Here is a 19,628-nt window from a genome sequence, read left to right as displayed (position 1 = left end):
TTCGTGATCAACACTAGCTGTCACCCACCTGATGGCACACTTTTGATGCCAAGTGCTCCTTCTTTCACCCATTATCTTCAGCTGGTACTTATATTGCCACCAACCTCCCCACTCTGTCACAGGGTCACTCTGTGGTCTTCTGAAGCTGCTGCCACCTCCACACTGTCACCTTGCCACTCTTTGGTCTCCTGATGCTGATGCCACCTCCCCACTCTGTGAATGGTTCACTCTGTGGTCTCCTGATTCTGCTGCCACCTCCACACTATGTCACCTTGCCACTCTGTGGCCTCCTCCTGATGCTGCTGCCGTCACCTCCACTCGGTCATTGTGCCACTCTGTGGCCTCCTGATGCTGCCGTCACCTCCACACTGTCATTTTTCCACTCTGTGGCCTCCTCCTGATGCTGCCGCCACCTCCAGACTCTGTCATTGGGCCACTCTGTGGTCTCCTCATGCTGCTTTGACCTCACCACTATGCCATAGGGCCACTCTGTGGACTTCCCATGCTGTTCCTACCATCCCCACTTCATGACTGGGCTACTATTTTGCTTTTTGGCCTGGCTGTCATCATCATTTATTTGAACCTTCTTCTGATCAGTCAGAAGGAAGGAAAAATGAGACGCACAACGGAAACTGTCTGTGTAGCAGCTGCAAGGCCTGTATGGTCCCATCAGAATTGGCTTGTGATTTGGTAGCCAAAAGACAGAAGACATGCAAATATTCCATTCACGTTTCATCTCTGTTTTGGATCCACTTCTGTTTTTTTGGCATTAGCAATACTGATGGATTACTGACCAAATGCTGACCGAGTGAAGGTGGATGCTCAACAGACAGGATCATTTTTTTTTGGGTTATTGTTATGATGAATTAGAGGAAGGGCAAAATAGTCAGTGACGTCAACACAAACTTAATTCTGACACCCTCTCCACTCTGTCAGGGGGCTCTACTTGTATAAGAGTTTAATAGAACAGGTTCTGTAGACATCTATGTGGAATCAGCTGACGATAGTATAAAAGGAGTGCGCTTCTACTTGACGTTAATATTGCCCTGTAAGGCTGAGGTCACAATTGAGTTATTTGCCCAGTTTTGGCCCTGTGACTGCCCAAATAGGTGAGGTGGCCAGGGATTCTAAGAACAACGCCTATCATCTGCATTTTTTTACTGACTCAGGGTACTTTTACACTTGCGTTAAAGGATTCCGGCAGGCAGTTCCGTCGCTGGAACCACCTGCTGGATCTGTAAATCTGTATACAAACGGATAGCATTTGTTTCCGGATCCAGATGCGGATCCGGCTGACAAATGCATTGAAATACCGGATCCATCTCTCTCCGGTGTCATCTGGAAAAACGGATCTGGTATTTATTTTTTTCACAGATTTAAAGGTCTGCGCATGCGCAGACCAGGAAATCGGATCCTGTTTTCTGGAACACTTGGTACCGGATCTGGAATTAATGCATTTCAATGGAAATTAATGCCGGATTCGGCATTCCGGCAAGTGCTCCAGTAATTTTGGCCGAAGAAAATACTGCAGCTTGCTGTGGTATTTTCTCCGGCCAAATTCCATAAGAGGGACTGAACTGAAGACATCCTAATGCATACTTAATGGAATGCTTTCCATTCAGAATGTATTAGGATAAAACTGAAGCATTTTATTGTGACGGAACTCAATACCGGAAAACTTTAATGCTAGTGTGAAAGTACCCTTACAGTATTATTTCACTACCACAGCAGACTCCCTATGCGTGTAACTACAAGGCACAGTGTTCTTCGTCACTATAAAAGCTCTCTTCAGCCAGGAAATAGCTGTATTTAACGTGATTCGCTGCAAATAAATTCAGATCGGACCAATTTTTTTCTAAAAATTTGGTGAACCTGCCAATAAAATTTTTTTTTTAATTCACTCATCTCTAGTTAGTAGCATTTGCTGTTTATTTATGATGGATTTACTATAGTTGGTTTAAGAAATGTATAAATCAAAAATTTGAGATTCCTTGATTGAGACCTAGAACCATTGCTAGAGTGATGTGTTTCTGTTGCAGATTTGTTTGTGGTTGTGCTGATAATAGAAACTGCCTTCAACATTTTCTTCATATTTGCTGACTTTACAAGCATCTATCTCGATTTGGAAGTAAGTTAAATTCATTATTTAATGGTTTCTGCTAGTAATCTTAAAGGGAAGATGCTATCATAAAATGACTAGTGATGAGCGGCATAGGCAATATTCGAATTTGCGATATTTCACAAATTTTTGGCCACATATTCACCATAAATTCACAAATTCAGTAATCAGTAATGTAATATGCACATATTGCATGCGCAACTTCATTACCTATAACATATAATAAACAGACAATTACACAAAGGCTATATACCAAAAGCCAGGTATTTGCTAACCAGTAACCTATCCATAAGACAGGTACAGTCAGCAATTTTATTTTTATTTTTGCTAGTCTCCCCAAGCCACCCAACTTAAATCAAGCAACTTTTAGGCTTATTGGCTCTCATGCAGATGAGAGCTGGTCTTGGCAATATCATAGCTTATGAGGTTTATCCAAGATGTCATTATTGCTAGTTGTCTCATAGTGCACAAGGCTGCCATTGTAAGGCATGCTGACTGTACCTGTCTTATGGATAGATTGTTGGCTTGTATAAACCCAGCTTTTGGCATACAGCCTTTGTGTGTTATATGTAATGATTTAATAATATGACATCTATACATTTTTTTTATTAATGATAGGTTAAGAAACACTTTTAATAGAAATGTATTAATGATAAGATAAACATTTTTGATAAAAAAATGTATTAATGCTAGGTAAAAAAACACTTCTAAAAAAAATGTATTAATGATAGGTAAAATAATAACTATAAAAAAATAAGGAAGATAGATAGCATAAGGATAAAAGAAAATTTGCAATTACGAAGATATAGCATTATATTCTAGATCTTTGCAAATTCTCAAAGTGAAAATATTTACAATAAAAATTAGCGATTTAGAATATTTGTGCTCAACACTAAAAATGACCTATTGTTTTTATGTTAAAATTTGTGGTTAATTTACATTTCCATGTCAATATCTATAAAAAAAAAAAAAAGAAAAAACACAAAAAATACTGCAGTTTGCACACAGGTCACTTACCCTAAAAATAGATGCCACTAACTGGTCCATACAGATCACTTTACTGAAGTTATCTACTTATCATTATAGGCAGGATTACAATGACAGATGTGACCTTTATATACATTGCATTCTGAAAGCTTTCAGACTATTTCACTTTTTTCACATTTTATTCGGGCTTGTGCTAATAAAAAAAAATATATATATAATTTCCCCCATCATTCTGCACTCAATACCCCATAATGCGAAAATTATAACAGAATATTAGAAATCTTCTAATTTATTAAAAATACTAATTTATTGAAAAAGAAAAACTAAAATGCTGCATTGACATAAGCATTCAATCCCTTTACTCAGAACTTACAAACATCTTTGGCAGCGATTACAGCCTCCAGTCTTCTTGGGTATGCTGCCACAAGATTTTGGATTTTGGATTTTTCTGCCATTCTTCTCTGCAGATCCTCTTAAGCTCTGTCAGCTTGAATGGGAACTGTCGGTGGACAGTTTAAACCACTCCTGTATTGTCTTCGCTGTGATCCGCCTTTCATTTTCCAAAGGAGCTGTCAAAAATGAAAAGTGGAATCTGATTGGTTGCTATGGCCAACTAAGCCAGTTCTACTTTAGGGTTGTGTGTGATAATAACCTGTCACGGCTGAGGATGGGGAAAACCCTCAGCCGTGCGGTATCAGCAGATGGGTGGTCAGAGCATGGCCAGGACAGGAATAAGGGAGAAGGTCACCTCCTACACATCCCTAATTCTGACCCTGTCTCCTATCCGTATGAGCCAACCCTGAAGGTAGGAGGGCTCATACTCCGTAACCTGATATTCCTGCTCGCCCTCAGGGTGGCCCTGGACTAGGAGCAGGGTAAGACGACCCGTTCCTCCTAGACACGGAGGAACAGGAGTCTCATTGGCCAAGCTACATAGAGAGGGGAAACATAAACAGACATATGGCAATGACAGGTAAGTGAGACTAGTACCACACTTACCTGCCACAGACACACAATCTGGAACCCACGTGCAAGTGCTGCTATCCACAACCAACACCAAGGACACAGCACACAACAGACATCACACGGGAACCCAGTTACCCATATGCTGCAATAACAGATAAACCATAAACTAACACCAGACATAACGTTTATGACCACCAGGGTGGCCCTCACTGGCAGATGGTAAGTAACCAGGAGGATGTCTCTAGCAAGCATGGCTTAAGAACCCCCACTGACTACTGCTATTCACTGAGGCTTTATAGGGCTAAGTAGCCACACCCACAGTGAGACACACCCAGTGCACACACACACACTAGGAAGGAAGTTAACCCGTCCAACACCAGGGAAGGGAAGACATCAACTTAAAGGGGAAGTGCACACAACACATACAGGGAGTGCAGAATTATTAGGCAAGTTGTATTTTTGAGGATTAATTTTATTATTGAACAACAACCATGTTCTCAATGAACCCAAAAAACTCATTAATATCAAAGCTGAATATTTTTGGAAGTAGTTTTTAGTTTGTTTTTAGTTTTAGCTATTTTAGGGGGATATCTGTGTGTGCAGGTGACTATTACTGTACATCAGGGATGTCAAACTCGTGGCCCTCCAGCTGTTGCAAAACTACAACTCCCATCATGCCTGGGCATACTACAGCTATCAGGGAATGATGGGAGTTGTAGTTTTGCAACATCTGGAGGGCCATGAGTTTGACATCCATGCTGTACATAATTATTAGGCAACTTAACAAAAAACAAATATATACCCATTTCAATTATTTATTTTTACCAGTGAAACCAATATAACATCTCAACATTCACAAATATACATTTCTGACATTCAAAAACAAAACAAAAACAAATCAGTGACCAATATAGTCACCTTTCTTTGCAAGGACACTCAAAAGCCTGCCATCCATGGATTCTGTCAGTGTTTTGATCTGTTCACCATCAACATTGCGTGCAGCAGCAACCACAGCCTCCCAGACACTGTTCAGAGAGGTGTACTGTTTTCCCTCCTTGTAAATCTCACATTTGATGATGGACCACAGGTTCTCAATGGGGTTCAGATCAGGTGAACAAGGAGGCCATGTCATTATATTTTCTTCTTTTATACCCTTTCTTGCCAGCCACGTTGTGGAGTACTTGGACGCGTGTGATGGAGCATTGTCCTGCATGAAAATCATGTTTTTCTTACCTTGCAGACTTCTTCCTGTACCACTGCTTGAAGAAGGTGTCTTCCAGAAACTGGCAGTAGGACTGGGAGTTGAGCTTGACTCCATCCTCAACCCAAAAAGGCCCCACAAGCTCATCTTTGATGATACCAGCCCAAACCAGTACTCCACCTCCACCTTGCTGGCATCTGAGTCGGACTGGAGCTCTCTGCCCTTTACCAATCCAGCCATCTGGCCCATCAAGACTCATTCTCATTTCATCAGTCCATAAAACCTTAGAAAAATCAGTCTTGAGATATTTCTTGGCCCAGTCTTGACGTTTCAGCTTGTGTGTCTTGTTCAGTGGTGGTCGTCTTTCAGCCTTTCTTACCTTGGCCATGTCTCTGAGTATTGCACACCTTGTGCTTTTGGGCACTCCAGTGATGTTGCAGCTCTGAAATATGGCCAAACTGGTGGCAAGTGGCATCTTGGCTGCTGCACGCTTGACTTTTCTCAGTTCATGGGCAGTTATTTTGCGCCTTGGTTTTTCCACACGCTTCTTGCGACCCTGTTGACTATTTTGAATGAAACGCTTGATTGTTCGATGATCACGCTTCAGAAGCTTTGCAATTTTAAGAGTGCTGCATCCCTCTGCAAGATATCTCACTATTTTTGACTTTTCTGAGCCTGTCAAGTCCTTCTTTTGACCCATTTTGCCAAAGGAAAGGAAGTTGCCTAATAATTATGCACACCTGATATAGGGTGTTGATGTCATTAGACCACACCCCTTCTCATTACAGAGATGCACATCACCTAATATGCTTAATTGGTAGTAGGCTTTCGAGCCTATACAGCTTGGAGTAAGACAACATGCATAAAGAGGATGATGTGGTCAAAATACTCATTTGCCTAATAATTCTGCACGTAGTGTATAACACCCCGTGCACACCGATAAAAGGCACACCTATAAAGAGAGGTTGCCAGGTGCAACCGCATGCCTATTGCAGCAAGCTGCCTAGCACCGCTCAGGCTGCTCTGCTTACACATACACAATGTTGCCAGCGGCAACCACAGGTGAGGCAACATACTATAGCCCTCACCTGTGATTGACAACAACACCAAGACAGCAGGCAACTGCATGCGGTTACAGGAGTCACGACCATGACCAAGGGTCGTGACATAACCATAATATATATCATGCTATTGACAATTTATTAATGCTGTTAACAAAGATGTTGAAAATACATTTAAAAGGTATTGTAGTTGATGAACTACATTTTTTTTTACAAATATATAGAAAATATGCTAAAAAATGAGAAAAAAAGAAAACTTTTTTTGAAAAAAGAAAAAAGAAAGTCACAATATATAAAAATCATGTTATTCACTGTAATTCTTATTAGTGTCCAATAGGGGGAGCAGTTACATTGAAGTTGTTAGCAATCCAGATTCATTCATATGGTTTATGGATGGATAGTCTAGTATAAGGCATCACAATGTTGTGAAAATCTTCCCTGTGCCGTATCAGCGGCCTCTGCTGCAGAGCCAACCTCGGAAAAAGACAGAAAAGGCACCGCTGGTCCTTTTAAGACAAAGACCGCTCGATATTCAGCATTACCGACTATTCCACCTGAAGGACAAACGCCACAACACTGCTCCTGCTCACGTGGGATGCCACGTCACGAACAGGTAGAGTTCGGCCGGCCCGCACTTAACCTTCTTACGGACATCAGGATGGGTAACGTAATTTACAGACTGTCATTTGTATAAGGTACTTGCTCCGATCATCCTTGCCCGAGGAGCGGCATATCGATATCACAGTGAATATTACAAAGTGCTCCGACAACTAAGTACAAGCCATTGCCCCTGGAGCGGTATATCGCCATCACAGCGGACATAACCAAATACTACTTTTATATACATAAGATAGTGCTAAAATTACAGTATGAGGAACACATTTAATGTATCACTGTTATTTGGTAGCGGGATATATTGAAGCATTCTTTCTCCTATCATAGAGAGACATATACAACCAATATCTAGTTAAAAGAAACTTTTTTTTTTAAATCAGTAATGAGTAAGTCCTTTGTCATATTAGTACATACTGAACCTCTTATACGGCACAGGAAAATTTTTCACAACATTGTGCTGCCTGTATACTAGACTGTCCATCCATAAACCGCATGAATGAATCTGTATTGCTTCAATGTAACTGCTCCTCCTATTGGACACTAATAAGATTTACAGTGAATAACATAATTTTTATATATTGTGACTTTCTTATTATTTTCTATTTAGCATCTTTTCTATATATTTGTAAAAAAAAAAATTAGTTAATCAACTACAATACTTTTAAAATGTTTTTTCAGCAACTTTATTAACAGTATCAAAAAATTGTCAATAGTATAGTGCTATACATATAGTGGTTATTATCACACACAACCCTGGATATTTATGAGTGCCTCCCACATTTATAATTTATTATAATCTATCTCCTTCCGCAACACAGGGGTGAGTCGCTGGGTGGAGCACCTATCCAGAGATTTTTTAGTTTGGTGTAGCCACTGATCCAGTTCCTCTACTTTAATCCAGTTTGATAAATTACCCCAATTGTCTTGTTGGGCGGTAAACGTTCTGCCCAGTCTAAAGTCAAGAGCACACTGGATCGGGTTTTTATAAAGAATGTCTAAACTTTGCTCCATTCAGCCTTCCCTCACCCCTGACAAGTCTTCCTGTCCCTGCTGCTGAAAAACACCCCCACACAGGGCTGCCAACTGTCTAGAAATTTCTGGACAGTCCATAAAAATAGATGTGTAAGTTAAAAGAAATAGACGTGTCTGTGATTTTATTTTTATTTTTTTGTAGTTGACTAGACTATTTTGGTTGTAGTCATCATCATTTTACAGCTCACAATAAATTATGGTAAAGAGGTGGCTTCAGTATATTAAGTTATAGACAAGAAATACTTAGCTTTAGAATTCTTTATGGTTTTCCAATTAGTCTGTAAAAAATGCTATCTGTCCGTGACATAGCAAAATGTAAAAAAGTGAAAGGGTCTGAAGACTTTCCGTAGGCACTGCATAGATAACACAGGATCTACAAACCGGATTCCAAAAAAATTGGGACACTATACAAATCGTGAATAAAAACTGAATGCAATGATGTGGATATGGCAAATGTCAATATTTTATTGGTAATAGAACGTAGATGACAGATCAAACGTTTAATCCGAGTAAATGTATCATTTTAAAGGAAAAATAAGTTGATTCAAAATTTCACTGTGTCAACAAATCACAATAAACTTGGGACAAGTAGCAATAAGAGGCTGGAAAAAGTAAATTTGAGCATAACGAAGAGCTGGAAGACCAATTAACACTAATTAGCTCAATTGGCAACATGATTGGGTATAAAAAGAGCTTCTCAGAGTGGCAGTGTCTCTCAGAAGCCAAGATGGGTAGAGGATCACCAATTCCCACAATGTTGCGCAGAAAGATAGTGGAGCAATATCAGAAAGGTGTTACCCAGCGAAAAATTGCAAAGACTTTGCATCTGTCATCATCAACTGTGCATAACATCATCCGAAGATTCAGAGAATCTGGAACAATCTCTGTGCGTAAGGGTCAAGGCCGTAAAACCATACTGGATGCCCGTGATCTCCGGGCCCTTAAACGACACTGCACCACAAACAGGAATGCTACTGTAAAGGAAATCACAGAATGGGCTCAGGAATACTTCCAGAAACCATTGTCAGTGAACACAATCCACCCTGCCATCCGCCGTTGCCAGCTGAAACTCTACAGTGCAAAGACGAAGCCATTTCTAAGCAAGATCCACAAGCTCAGGCGTTTTTACTGGGCCAGGGATCATTTAAAATGGAGTGTGGCAAAATGGAAGACTGTTCTGTGGTCAGACGAGTCACGATTCAAAGTTCTTTTTGGAAATCTGGGACGCCATGTCATCCGGACCAAAGAGGACAAGGACAACCCAAGTTGTTATCAACGCTCAGTTCAGAAGCCTGCATCTCTGATGGTATGGGGTTGCATGAGTGCGTGTGGCATGGGCAGCTTGCATGTCTGGAAAGGCACCATCAATGCAGAAAAATATATTCAGGTTCTAGAACAACATATGCTCCCATCCAGACGTCATCTCTTTCAGGGAAGACCCTGCATTTTTCAACAAGATAATGCCAGACCACATTCTGCATCAATCACAACATCATGGCTGCGTAGGAGAAGGATTCGGGTACTGAAATGGCCAGTCTGCAGTCCAGATCTTTCACCTGTAGAGAACATTTGGCGCATCATAAAGAGGAAGGTGCAACGAAGAAGGCCCAAGACGATTGAACAGTGAGAGGCCTGTATTAGACAGGAATGGAAGAGCATTCCTATTTCTAAACTTGAGAAACTGGTCTCCTCGGTCCCCAGACATCTGTTGAGTGTTGTAAGAAGAAGGGGAGATGCCACACAGTGGTGAAAATGGCCTTGTCCCAACTTTTTGGGGATTTGTTGACACCATGAAATTCTGATTCAACATATTTTTCCCTTAAAATGGTACATTTTCTCAGTTTAAACTTTTGTTCCGTGATTTATGTTCTATTCTGAATAAAATATTAGAAGTTGGCACCTCCACATCATTGCATTCAGTATTTATTTGTATCGTGTCCAAACTTTTTGGGAATCCGGTTTGTACCATACAGACCAGGTGATTGTCAAAACTTATCTACTCCCTCCTGATCTCTGCACAGGTCACAGAGAATGTCTATAAAACTATCCCATAGAAGTCAATGAGGTCCCCTCCTTTACATTATGTCCATGGCCCATAGTGGCTGCTGTAAAGCATATTTCTAAGTGCTGTTAAAAACATCTCAGGCTAGATGGCCGGCCCTATAATAATAATAGAGATGAGTGAACTTTACAAATTACTTTGTCAAAAATTACTTTCCATCGCACTGCCTTCTCCCGTCTTTTAACCCCTCAGATGCCATGTTCAACTCTGATCATGGCATCTGTGACTCACATAAGCCTTCCAGGGGTTAATCAGGGTTAAAAAAAAAAAAAAAAAGCTAAAACAAAGAGGTATTGCAAAGACGGCACCACTATAAGCCCAGTCAGTCAATGTATCAACAACACCTGAAACCGGGATAGGCGCACCGCTTCAGTCTCCCCTGCACAGCGGTGGTGCACAAGCAAAAAGGACACAAGAGAGCACTGTAGTAAAAGGTAAAGAAGGCGGCACTTACCCATGCAGTTCAATAAAAATAATCCTTTATTTCAACTGGGGTACATTCAAAATATTAGCAGAGGTGATGGGGGCGGATAGCATTAAGTCCACACAATACTCACCTCATCCACTTGCTCGCGGAGAACTGTCTGCCCCTGTCTTGATTGAATAAAACCTGCCAAAAGACCTGCGTTGAGCATGATGACAATCAAAATGGGAGATAATGGCCTCTCTGTGATAAAGTGGATGAGGGGAGTATATATATATTTTTTCTCAGCCACTATTTTAGGAAAAAATTATTAGTTACCATGAAGATAAAGTGTGAGGAAAATCAGCTTTGTGGCAAATGTAATTTTTCCTAAAATTCAACCTAAGTCTACTTTGATTTGTTCATCAATAATAATAATGTTCAGGAAATAGAATTAAAATATCTGCAATCAGAAAATAAAAACTAATTAGAAAAATAAGGATATGTGCCGCTATCTGGTTTTAACTGTTAAAAAAAAAAAGGTGATACATTTCATTTAACATTTACCGACCCAATATGCTCTAACATAGATATTCATATGACTTGTTTTTTATTTCTAGCTTGTCTGCACTCCGATGAGCTGGAGAATACACATGCTCATTTTATTGGTTGTATGTCTAGTGGTGACGTTCGTGGTAGAGGTCAGTAGTAGTTGTGTTATAAGCTTGTGCTTTGCATCATCTTCATGCTCACTATTACACTATATATGTAGTTAATATTTCACTATATGTGATAATCCCCATTGTTCTAGTGCCGCAACTTTGGTGTGAGACCAGTGATTGGCTGCAGTGGTCACATGGGTAGTTAGGTATATCATCTCTGCAACACAGTAAGCAAAGGCCAGTGCTGTATTGATGATGTGCTCGACTACCAATGTGACCAGTCACCTGGGGAAGACATACAGGTAGAGTTGTCCAGAACTGCTCTAATATGTATAGCCAGCTCAATTAGTACTACCATTGACAATGTACTGGTGATAGCACAATAGGAATATCTTGTCTGTTTAACAATGCAAATCTATGCAAAAGCTGATAAAAAATCAATTCTGTTCTAAGTTGATTCAATTTCATGTGTGAGAGGCATTTTTTTGTTGGAGTGTATTGATTTTGGCTGCCAAAAAGTTTTGATTAGGATTCAAGAGAAAGGCGGTACATTTGCAAGACAATAGTTTTATTGAATCTATTACAAGATCCTTGTTTGCATAATATCCACGGCACTAGCATTTGCCATGTGCTGCGAAAACAGCTCTGACCCTCTAAAGCAGGGTTGCTCAACTCCTGTCCTCAGGACCCACCTACCGGTCAGGATTTGAGAATATCCCACAGAATGAATACCTGTGGTAAGTCCTGATGCATGGACATTAATTATGTCACCTGCTCAATACTAAGGAAATCCTGAAAACATGACTGGTTGGTGGGTCCCGAGGACCGGAGTTGAGAAACCCTGCTCTAAAGCATGGACTGGCTCAAACAAGTCTCTAAAGGACTCCTGTGGAGTCCAACACCAAGATGAAGTAGATCTTTTAAGTGCTGTAAGTGGTTGATTGTCCATGGATTAGACTTTTTTTTCCAGCACATTCTACAGATAATCAGCTGAGATTGTGGGTATTTTTTAAGACAAGAAAACACCATGAACTGTTTGTCATGTTCATCTAACCATTCCTAAACAAGTTTTGCAGTGTGGCAGGGAAGATTATCCCGCTTAAGGATGCCACTGCTATTAGGGAATAATGTTGTAGGGATTCAACTGTAATAAAATATATACCACATGATTTATTTTTTAGTTTTTATAGTGGCTCACTATAAAGTGCAGTCTGCTGAAAAAAGTATACTAATGTATACTAGAGAGACAGGGGAGATTTTTTTGGCTTCCTTCAGGTAGAGCCCAATGGATATTCTTAACATTCATAGTGGCTTTTCCAGCACGCGGTGAGATGTGCATAGCCTAATTCACTTTTATGTTACCCAGGGACGTTACTAGGTTATCACATTCAGGGCCTGGGCCCTTGATGTTTTTTCCCAGGGTCCGATTGTCCTGCCTGCCGGCTAGATACAACTGTATTGCAGTCCTCAGGATGGCAGTACAATTTAATCAAATGCACTGGAAGAGCTGAAGGACCTGTGATGACATCACAGGTCATGTCACCAGTAAAACAGGCAGTGGTTGAGAAGGACCTGCAATGATGTCACCATCATATGACCAGTGCAGGAGTGGATGGCAGTGAAGAGAAGACCTGGGGAAAGAAGCTGTGGTGATATCTGCTATATGAGGAGACGTAAGTGAAGGGAGAGGCAGAACAATGCTGGCAGTTGTGGTTATTTAACTGGGACTGTATGTTAGAGCTGAAGGGAGGGATGTTATTTACATGGAATTGTATGTTGGAAGTGGCTGGGGAGGGGGTCATGTTATTTACATGGGACTGTATGTTGATGGTGGCTGTAGGAGGGAGAGATGTTATTTACATGGGAGTGTATGTTGAAGGGGGCTGGGGGCTCTAGGAGGGAGATATATTATTTACATGGGACTGGATGTTGGAGGGGGCTGGGGCAGGGTGATGTTATTTACATGGGACTGTATGTTGAAAGCGGCTGTGGGAGGGGATTATGTTATGTAGGGCAGGTTCACATCACCGTTATGGATTCTGTTTTTGTTTTCCATTATAATATAGTTATAACGAAATCCATAAGACGGAAGTCAAAACGTTAGCCTTTAAAAGGCATTCTGTTTACATCCTTCATAATACAAGTCTATGGGCAAGAATAGGGAAACTATGGGAAACCAGGACGGATCCATTATGCTGCCCATAGACTTCTATTATGACAGATCAAAGCGGAATGCCTCCTAAAGGCTTCAGCTTTGAATTCAGTCTTATGGTTTCCGTTATTTTCCATTATAACCATGTGATAACGGAAAACAAAAATGGAATCCATAACAGTGATGTGAACCAGCCCTTACATGGAACTGTATGTTCGAGGAGGCTGTGGGAGGGAGTGATGTTTTTTACATGGGACTGTATGTCGGAGGCAGCTGGGGGAGATATTGATGTACCTGTATGTTGATGACGACTGTGGGGGGGGGGGGGGGTTATGTTATTTACATGGGACTGAATGTTGAGGGGCGATGTTATTTACTTAGGTCTGTATGTTGAAGGTGGCTGATGGGGTGGAATGATGTTATTTACATGGGAGTGAATGTTAAGGGGGTTATGTTTACATAGGATTGAATGTTGGAGTCAGCTGGGAATGGGGTGATATTATTTACTAGGGACTGTATGTTGAAGGTGGATGCGATGAGGTGATGTCATTTACATGGGACTATATTTTGGAGGGGGATGGTGTGATGTTATTTACATGGGACTCTATGGTGGAGGGAGGTAAATAGTGTTATGGGACTATATATTAGAGGGGCTGGAAGGAGGGAAGTGATGTTATTTACATAGAACTGTATTTTGGAGGGGCGGAAGAGATGGTGTGATGTTATTTACATGGGACTGTATGGTGAAGGGAGAAATATAACTACAGGGGGCACTTCAGGGTGAGCATTATAACAGTAGGGGGCAGTATAATTACTGGGGGCACTGTAGGGGTATTTTTAATCCAGGGGACTTTATAGGCATTCTTTTTACTACTGTTGGCTCTATAAAAGTGACTTATAGATCCGCCTTATTTCTATTAAGAGTACTATGATGGGCCTTATTACTACTGATGGGTCTGTAGATAGCTTTATTACCACTGGAGGGACAATAGGGGGGGCCTTATTTCTATCAGGGGCTCTGTGAGGGCATTATTGATACTGGAGGTCCCCTCTATGAATGTGGGCACTCTTGGGGAGCATTGTCATGGTTAGGGGCACTGTAGGGGGTAGTATTACTAATGGGGGCATTCTTGGGGAGCGTTATTACTGTTGGGGGCACTGTAGGGGGCTCTATTACTAATCAGGGGCATTCTAGAAGAGAATTACTATTGGTGGGACTATGAGGAGCACTATTTCTATGGAGGCACTCATATTTCTTCAGGATAGTATTGGGAATATTAGGGAGCACAGTGAGCAGCAGGATAACACTGTGGGGACTCAAGTAGGGGGATGATGATAGAAATGTGAGGAAGCTAAGATGTTTGTTTGTCTGCAGAGATGAGACGGCTGATATAAGTTATACGGACCAAATGGAGACGATGATGACAGAAGATCTACATCAGAGGAGACGTCACCTGGGAGGCCCTGGATGTGAGAGGAATGTGCTGCTGTATAGCAAGGACAGCAAAATGTGGGGGAAGGGGGGGCGACTTAGAGAACTGGGCCATATTTGTTGGGGCTTGGGCCCCGGATCTTTTGAGACCCTAGCAACACCCCTGATGTTACCACTGCTTTGTTTCAATTGTTTTTATATTGTTTATTTCTGTTTTCTATTTTATTCAGTATGAGAATATAGTCACACATTGGGTTGTTGTTTATTCGCTATTTCTTTATAATACACTACACAACAACTGGTTAATGGCAATTTTTTCAGATCCATTTATTATTAATTATTGCTTTTCAGGAATTCATTCTGGATAACAGAGCTCTTTGGTTGGCTATGAAGACATGCCTAAAGATTAAACCAGGTAGTAAATACAAAAAGTTTCATACAATTCTGGAAGAGGATAAGGATTGGCCACCTATTGGAAGAACAATCTATGGGAACGGTTTGACCGACGGGGATGCCAGAATCTATATTAATCAAGGTTATGAGCATGACAGTGCTTTGAGCACTGAAGAAGGTTTCGACAATGGACAGCAAAATGGAAAAAAGTGAAAGCCAGCCTCAAATTTTTTGTGCACAAGGATTTGATAAGTAACAAAAATATATTTTCATGTACACGTGTATGTCCATCGAATACAATGTAGTCACACACACTGCAAATAAGTCAGTGTGTACGAAATTGGATGGTGTTACACAGCAACCTGGTGGATTACACATCTCACACATATACCAATCAATGTGTAGCTCTGCAGCTAGTGAAGGTGAATGGAGTCATGCTGCGACCAGGAAGTTGATTCTGCTGCTGTATGGGTTTTATTATGACTGTCAAGTCACCTTCACAGCAACTTGAAAGTCACAAACAACTCCATCCATTTTTATCACTGCTGCAATTCACAGTATAGAAGTATCACAATGCTGCAATTTTTGGCCACCCCAAATTCACTATGTAGCTCCAGCATTTATCCGGAAAACATTGTACATGCTCCTGTTCGAGTGCAGCAGAAAATTAGATAGGAGCAGGATTGTTTCATATACAAACCTAAATTCTTAAAGAAAATTTGCTAATTCACGAATAAGATATTTAAAATTCATTGCATAAGTAACTGCTATTTAGATTTTTAGCATTTTAGTTATGGTGTCCAGAAGTTGTTACAGACGCCTGTTCGGCTATGACAGATCTCAGTAACTGTGGCACCTGAGTAAAGGAATTATAGGTAATCGTAGTTATGACACTGAAGATATAACGTTTACACAGAAATCCAATACAATGCAGCAAGAACATGCAAGAAACAAGTATGCAATGTGCAAATATAAGAATGAGCCAAAATAAAAATCAGATTCACGACATGTCCTTGCTGCATTTATAATTGTCTTTTTTATTGGGCTTCTGTGCCCGCATTATTTTATCTGGCGCGTCAACCCCCATGACGACTTACCTTTACGTATGCATCACAGTTACTGAAATGCCATATCCATGCAGGAGGTTGAAAAACAATTCTGGATGCCATAACTGTAACTAACATCCCATGCTGACACCGTACACCAAGTAGTTCACTCATGTTTTGTATGTGGTTGACCAGTATATAACATACAGCAAGCTGCATTGTCGCCAGGACTTTTTTTTCCGTTATGTATAATGGAACAAAACAACAGTTATTTGTGCCCATAGACATGTGTTACGACGGAGCAAAATGGAATGCTTCACAAAGTTTTCAGTTTTCCATTCAGTCCTAAAATTCAGTTATATTCCGCTATAATGGAACACTGTAACGGAATTTCTAACGGTAATGCGAACACGCCCTAACATGATATCCAGTACTTGGGCTTTATGGTTCAAGGGCATATAAAACAAGCATATATAACACATATTGGACTGTGCTATTTTTTATTTATTTTTTTACCTTATTGCAAATCTGTGCTTTTTTGGGGTCTTCTCTCAGATTTTTTGTGACCCCCTTTTGTGATTTTTTTTTGTGATCGCAAATACATCTGTATTTACATTATTTTTTTTAGCTCATTGGTTTGATGTTTCTGTGTCTTATGACCCAATACAATTTATATGATTTATTAGACTACATTTTGGGGGTGCATGTTTTGACGTATATGTATTCTTGTGGTGTTATATACAGGATCAACTGCTTACATGACAACTTCACCAGTTACTAAAATGCTTGGTGTGTGAAGAATATCAGCAAGGCTTGGTTCACACTATGCTTGAGCCTTCTGTTGGACGTACGCTTAGGGAAGATTTCCCAACATATACCTCCAAAGAAAGGCTAATACATATTCCACAATATAGGCATAGCTTCTCTGTGGCAACAAGTGCATACTGTGTGGTATATATTTTTACTGGATCCTTCTTTTTTAATTAGTGAAGTCTACTACTCAATTCTATACAGCAAAAACAATGATACAAATGCATATCGGTAGAGCGTATGCCAAAAGGAAACCCTTTTAGCATATGCTACATGAACGGAGGCCTATGGATACATTTAGCAAATGTGCGGGGAGCTTATCCTGCACAGAATTTGAATCGACTTTGTGGACAATAAACACAAGCAGTGAGATTATTGTGTGCACTTATAGTGTACTTTACTTGAAACATACAGTATTTTACCCTGATGTAGAAGTCAAGAATTCCAATAAAATTTGCAGCTATATTTATGTGAATAAAAACCTGATGTGTTGTGTTCACATACTAATCATGTTCAATAAATGAAAATTAAAAATTGTTTTTCATGTCTCCGTGCTTCATTGTGATGGATACTTCATGAAAGGTCTTTGGAAAGTGAACTAGAAAACAGTACAATAAATGTTTAGGATATAATTGTGCTTTAGTTATGTGCAATCCAAAATCATGTGTCTGTGTGTGTTCAAAAGTATGTGAACCTCTGCTTTCAGAATCTGATGTGACCTCCTTAAACAAATCTTGTAATTGTTGATTAGTCCCTTGCAATCCTGACATGCACACCATTGTTGTTCAGCATCCTCCTGATGGTGGGCTCATGAACATTAACATTAGCTAGTTGCTTAGAAGTTACCTAAGATTCCTTTCCTTTAAAAATAAAATAGGCACATACAGTAATACTTCTGTTTTATGAATCTATTTACTCCTGGATTTAGTGTCAACACTGCATTAGAAAATCTGAAAAAAAAAAATAAACATGTAGGGATAGCCTTATACCTAAATCATGTCAGTGGTTAGCAGGGGCGTAGCTAAAGGCCCATGGTCCCTGGTCCAAGGGTTCAGCTTGGGCCCCCCCTTCCCTCAATGTTTTGTGGCTAGGGAAGCACATAGCCTTCATGCTGCCTGCGGCAAAAAATTGAAACAGTAGACCTCCTCATGCCAAATTCTTGACCTAACCTCTTCCCTCCAGCCAGAGCTATAACTTGACCAGCATGCACTTTCTATAATACTGGTGTCTTTCTATAATACTGGTATCTTCTTATGTGGCACAAGGGTCTTTGGGTCCCCCTCAGGCTCCTGAGCCCAGTAGCGACTGCTACCTCTGCACCCCCTATAGCTATGCCCGTGGTGGTTAGTGTTTGGTCAGTAGTGATGTCCCGAACTATTCGCGGTGCGTGTTCACAGGAACTGCAGGTAAGCGAGTGGATCTACAGCCTGCCAGCGGCAATCGTTCGCTGGCAGGCTGGAGATGCGATTTTTTTAACACCTAAAAGGTATATTAGACGCTGTTTTGATAACAGCGTCTAATATACCTGCTACCTGGTCCTCTGGTGGTCCCTTTTGCTTTGATCGACCACCAGAGGACACAGGCAGCTCTGTGAAGTAGCACCAAACACCACTACACTACACCCCCCGTCACTTATTAACCCCTTATTAACCCCCTGATCACCCCATATAGACTGCCTGATCACCCCCCTGTCATTGATCACCCCCCTGTCATTGATCACCCCCCTGAAAGGCTCCATTCAGATGTCCGTATGTGTTTTACTGATCCACGGATCCATGAATCGGATCCGCAAAACACATACGGACGTCTGAATGGAGCCTTACAGGGGGGTGATCAATGACAGGGTGGTGATCACCCCATATAGACTCACTGATCACCCCCCTGTCATTGATCACCCCCCTGAAAGGCTCCATTCAGATGTCCGTATGTGTTTTACAGATCCATGGATCGGATTCGCAAATTACATACAGACGTATGAATGGAGCCTTACAGGGGGGTGATCACCCCATATAGACTCCCTGATCACCCCCCTGAATATGATCACCCCATATAGACTCCCTGATCACCACCCTGTAAGGCTCCATTCAGAGGTCCGTATGTGTTTTGCGGATCCACGGATCCATGGATCGGATCCGCAAATTACACACAGACGTCTGAATGGAGCCTTATAGGGGGGTGATCACCCCATATAGACTCCCTGATCAACCCCCTGTCATTGATCACCCCCTGTAAGGCTCCATTCAGAGGTCCATATGTGTTTTGCGGATCCACGGATCCATGGATCGGATCCGCAAAACACATACGGACTTCTGAATAGAGCCTTACAGGGAGTGATCAATGACAGGGGGGTGATCAGGGAGTATTTATGGTGTGATCACCCCCCTGTCATTGATCACCCCCCTGTAAGGCTCCATTCAGACATCCGTATGTGTTTTGCGGATCCGTGGATCCGCAAAACACGGACACTGCGGATCCGCAAAACACATACGGACATCTGAATGGAGCCTTACAGGGGGGTGATCAATGACAGGGTGGTGATCACCCCATATAGACTCCCTGATCACCCCCCTGTCATTGATCACCCCCCTGTAAGGCTCCATTCAGACATTTTTTTGGCACAAGTTAGCAGAATTTTTTTTTATTTTATTTTGTTTTAGTTTTTTCTTACAGTCTCATATTCCACTAAC

General features: G+C 41.1%; 1 protein-coding gene across 2 annotated transcripts in view; it reads left to right on the top strand.

Moving 5' to 3' along the window:
* Positions 1-17,447, top strand: part of LOC122934136 (probable cation-transporting ATPase 13A4) — a 209,546-nt gene extending 192,099 nt beyond the window's left edge. For both annotated transcript variants that reach the window (XM_044289352.1, XM_044289351.1), the window contains exons 28-30: positions 2,040-2,128; positions 11,067-11,147; positions 15,044-17,447. In XM_044289352.1, coding sequence (XP_044145287.1) covers positions 2,040-2,128; positions 11,067-11,147; positions 15,044-15,298 — 425 coding nt within the window. In that variant the 3' untranslated portion in view covers positions 15,299-17,447. The remainder of the gene's footprint in view (positions 1-2,039; positions 2,129-11,066; positions 11,148-15,043) is intronic.
* Positions 17,448-19,628: the final 2,181 nt, after the last annotated feature.

This window comes from Bufo gargarizans, chromosome 4, assembly GCF_014858855.1.
Source record: "Bufo gargarizans isolate SCDJY-AF-19 chromosome 4, ASM1485885v1, whole genome shotgun sequence".
Taxonomy (NCBI): Eukaryota; Metazoa; Chordata; class Amphibia; order Anura; family Bufonidae; genus Bufo; species Bufo gargarizans.
This window is presented reverse-complemented; position numbering and strand designations above follow the sequence as displayed.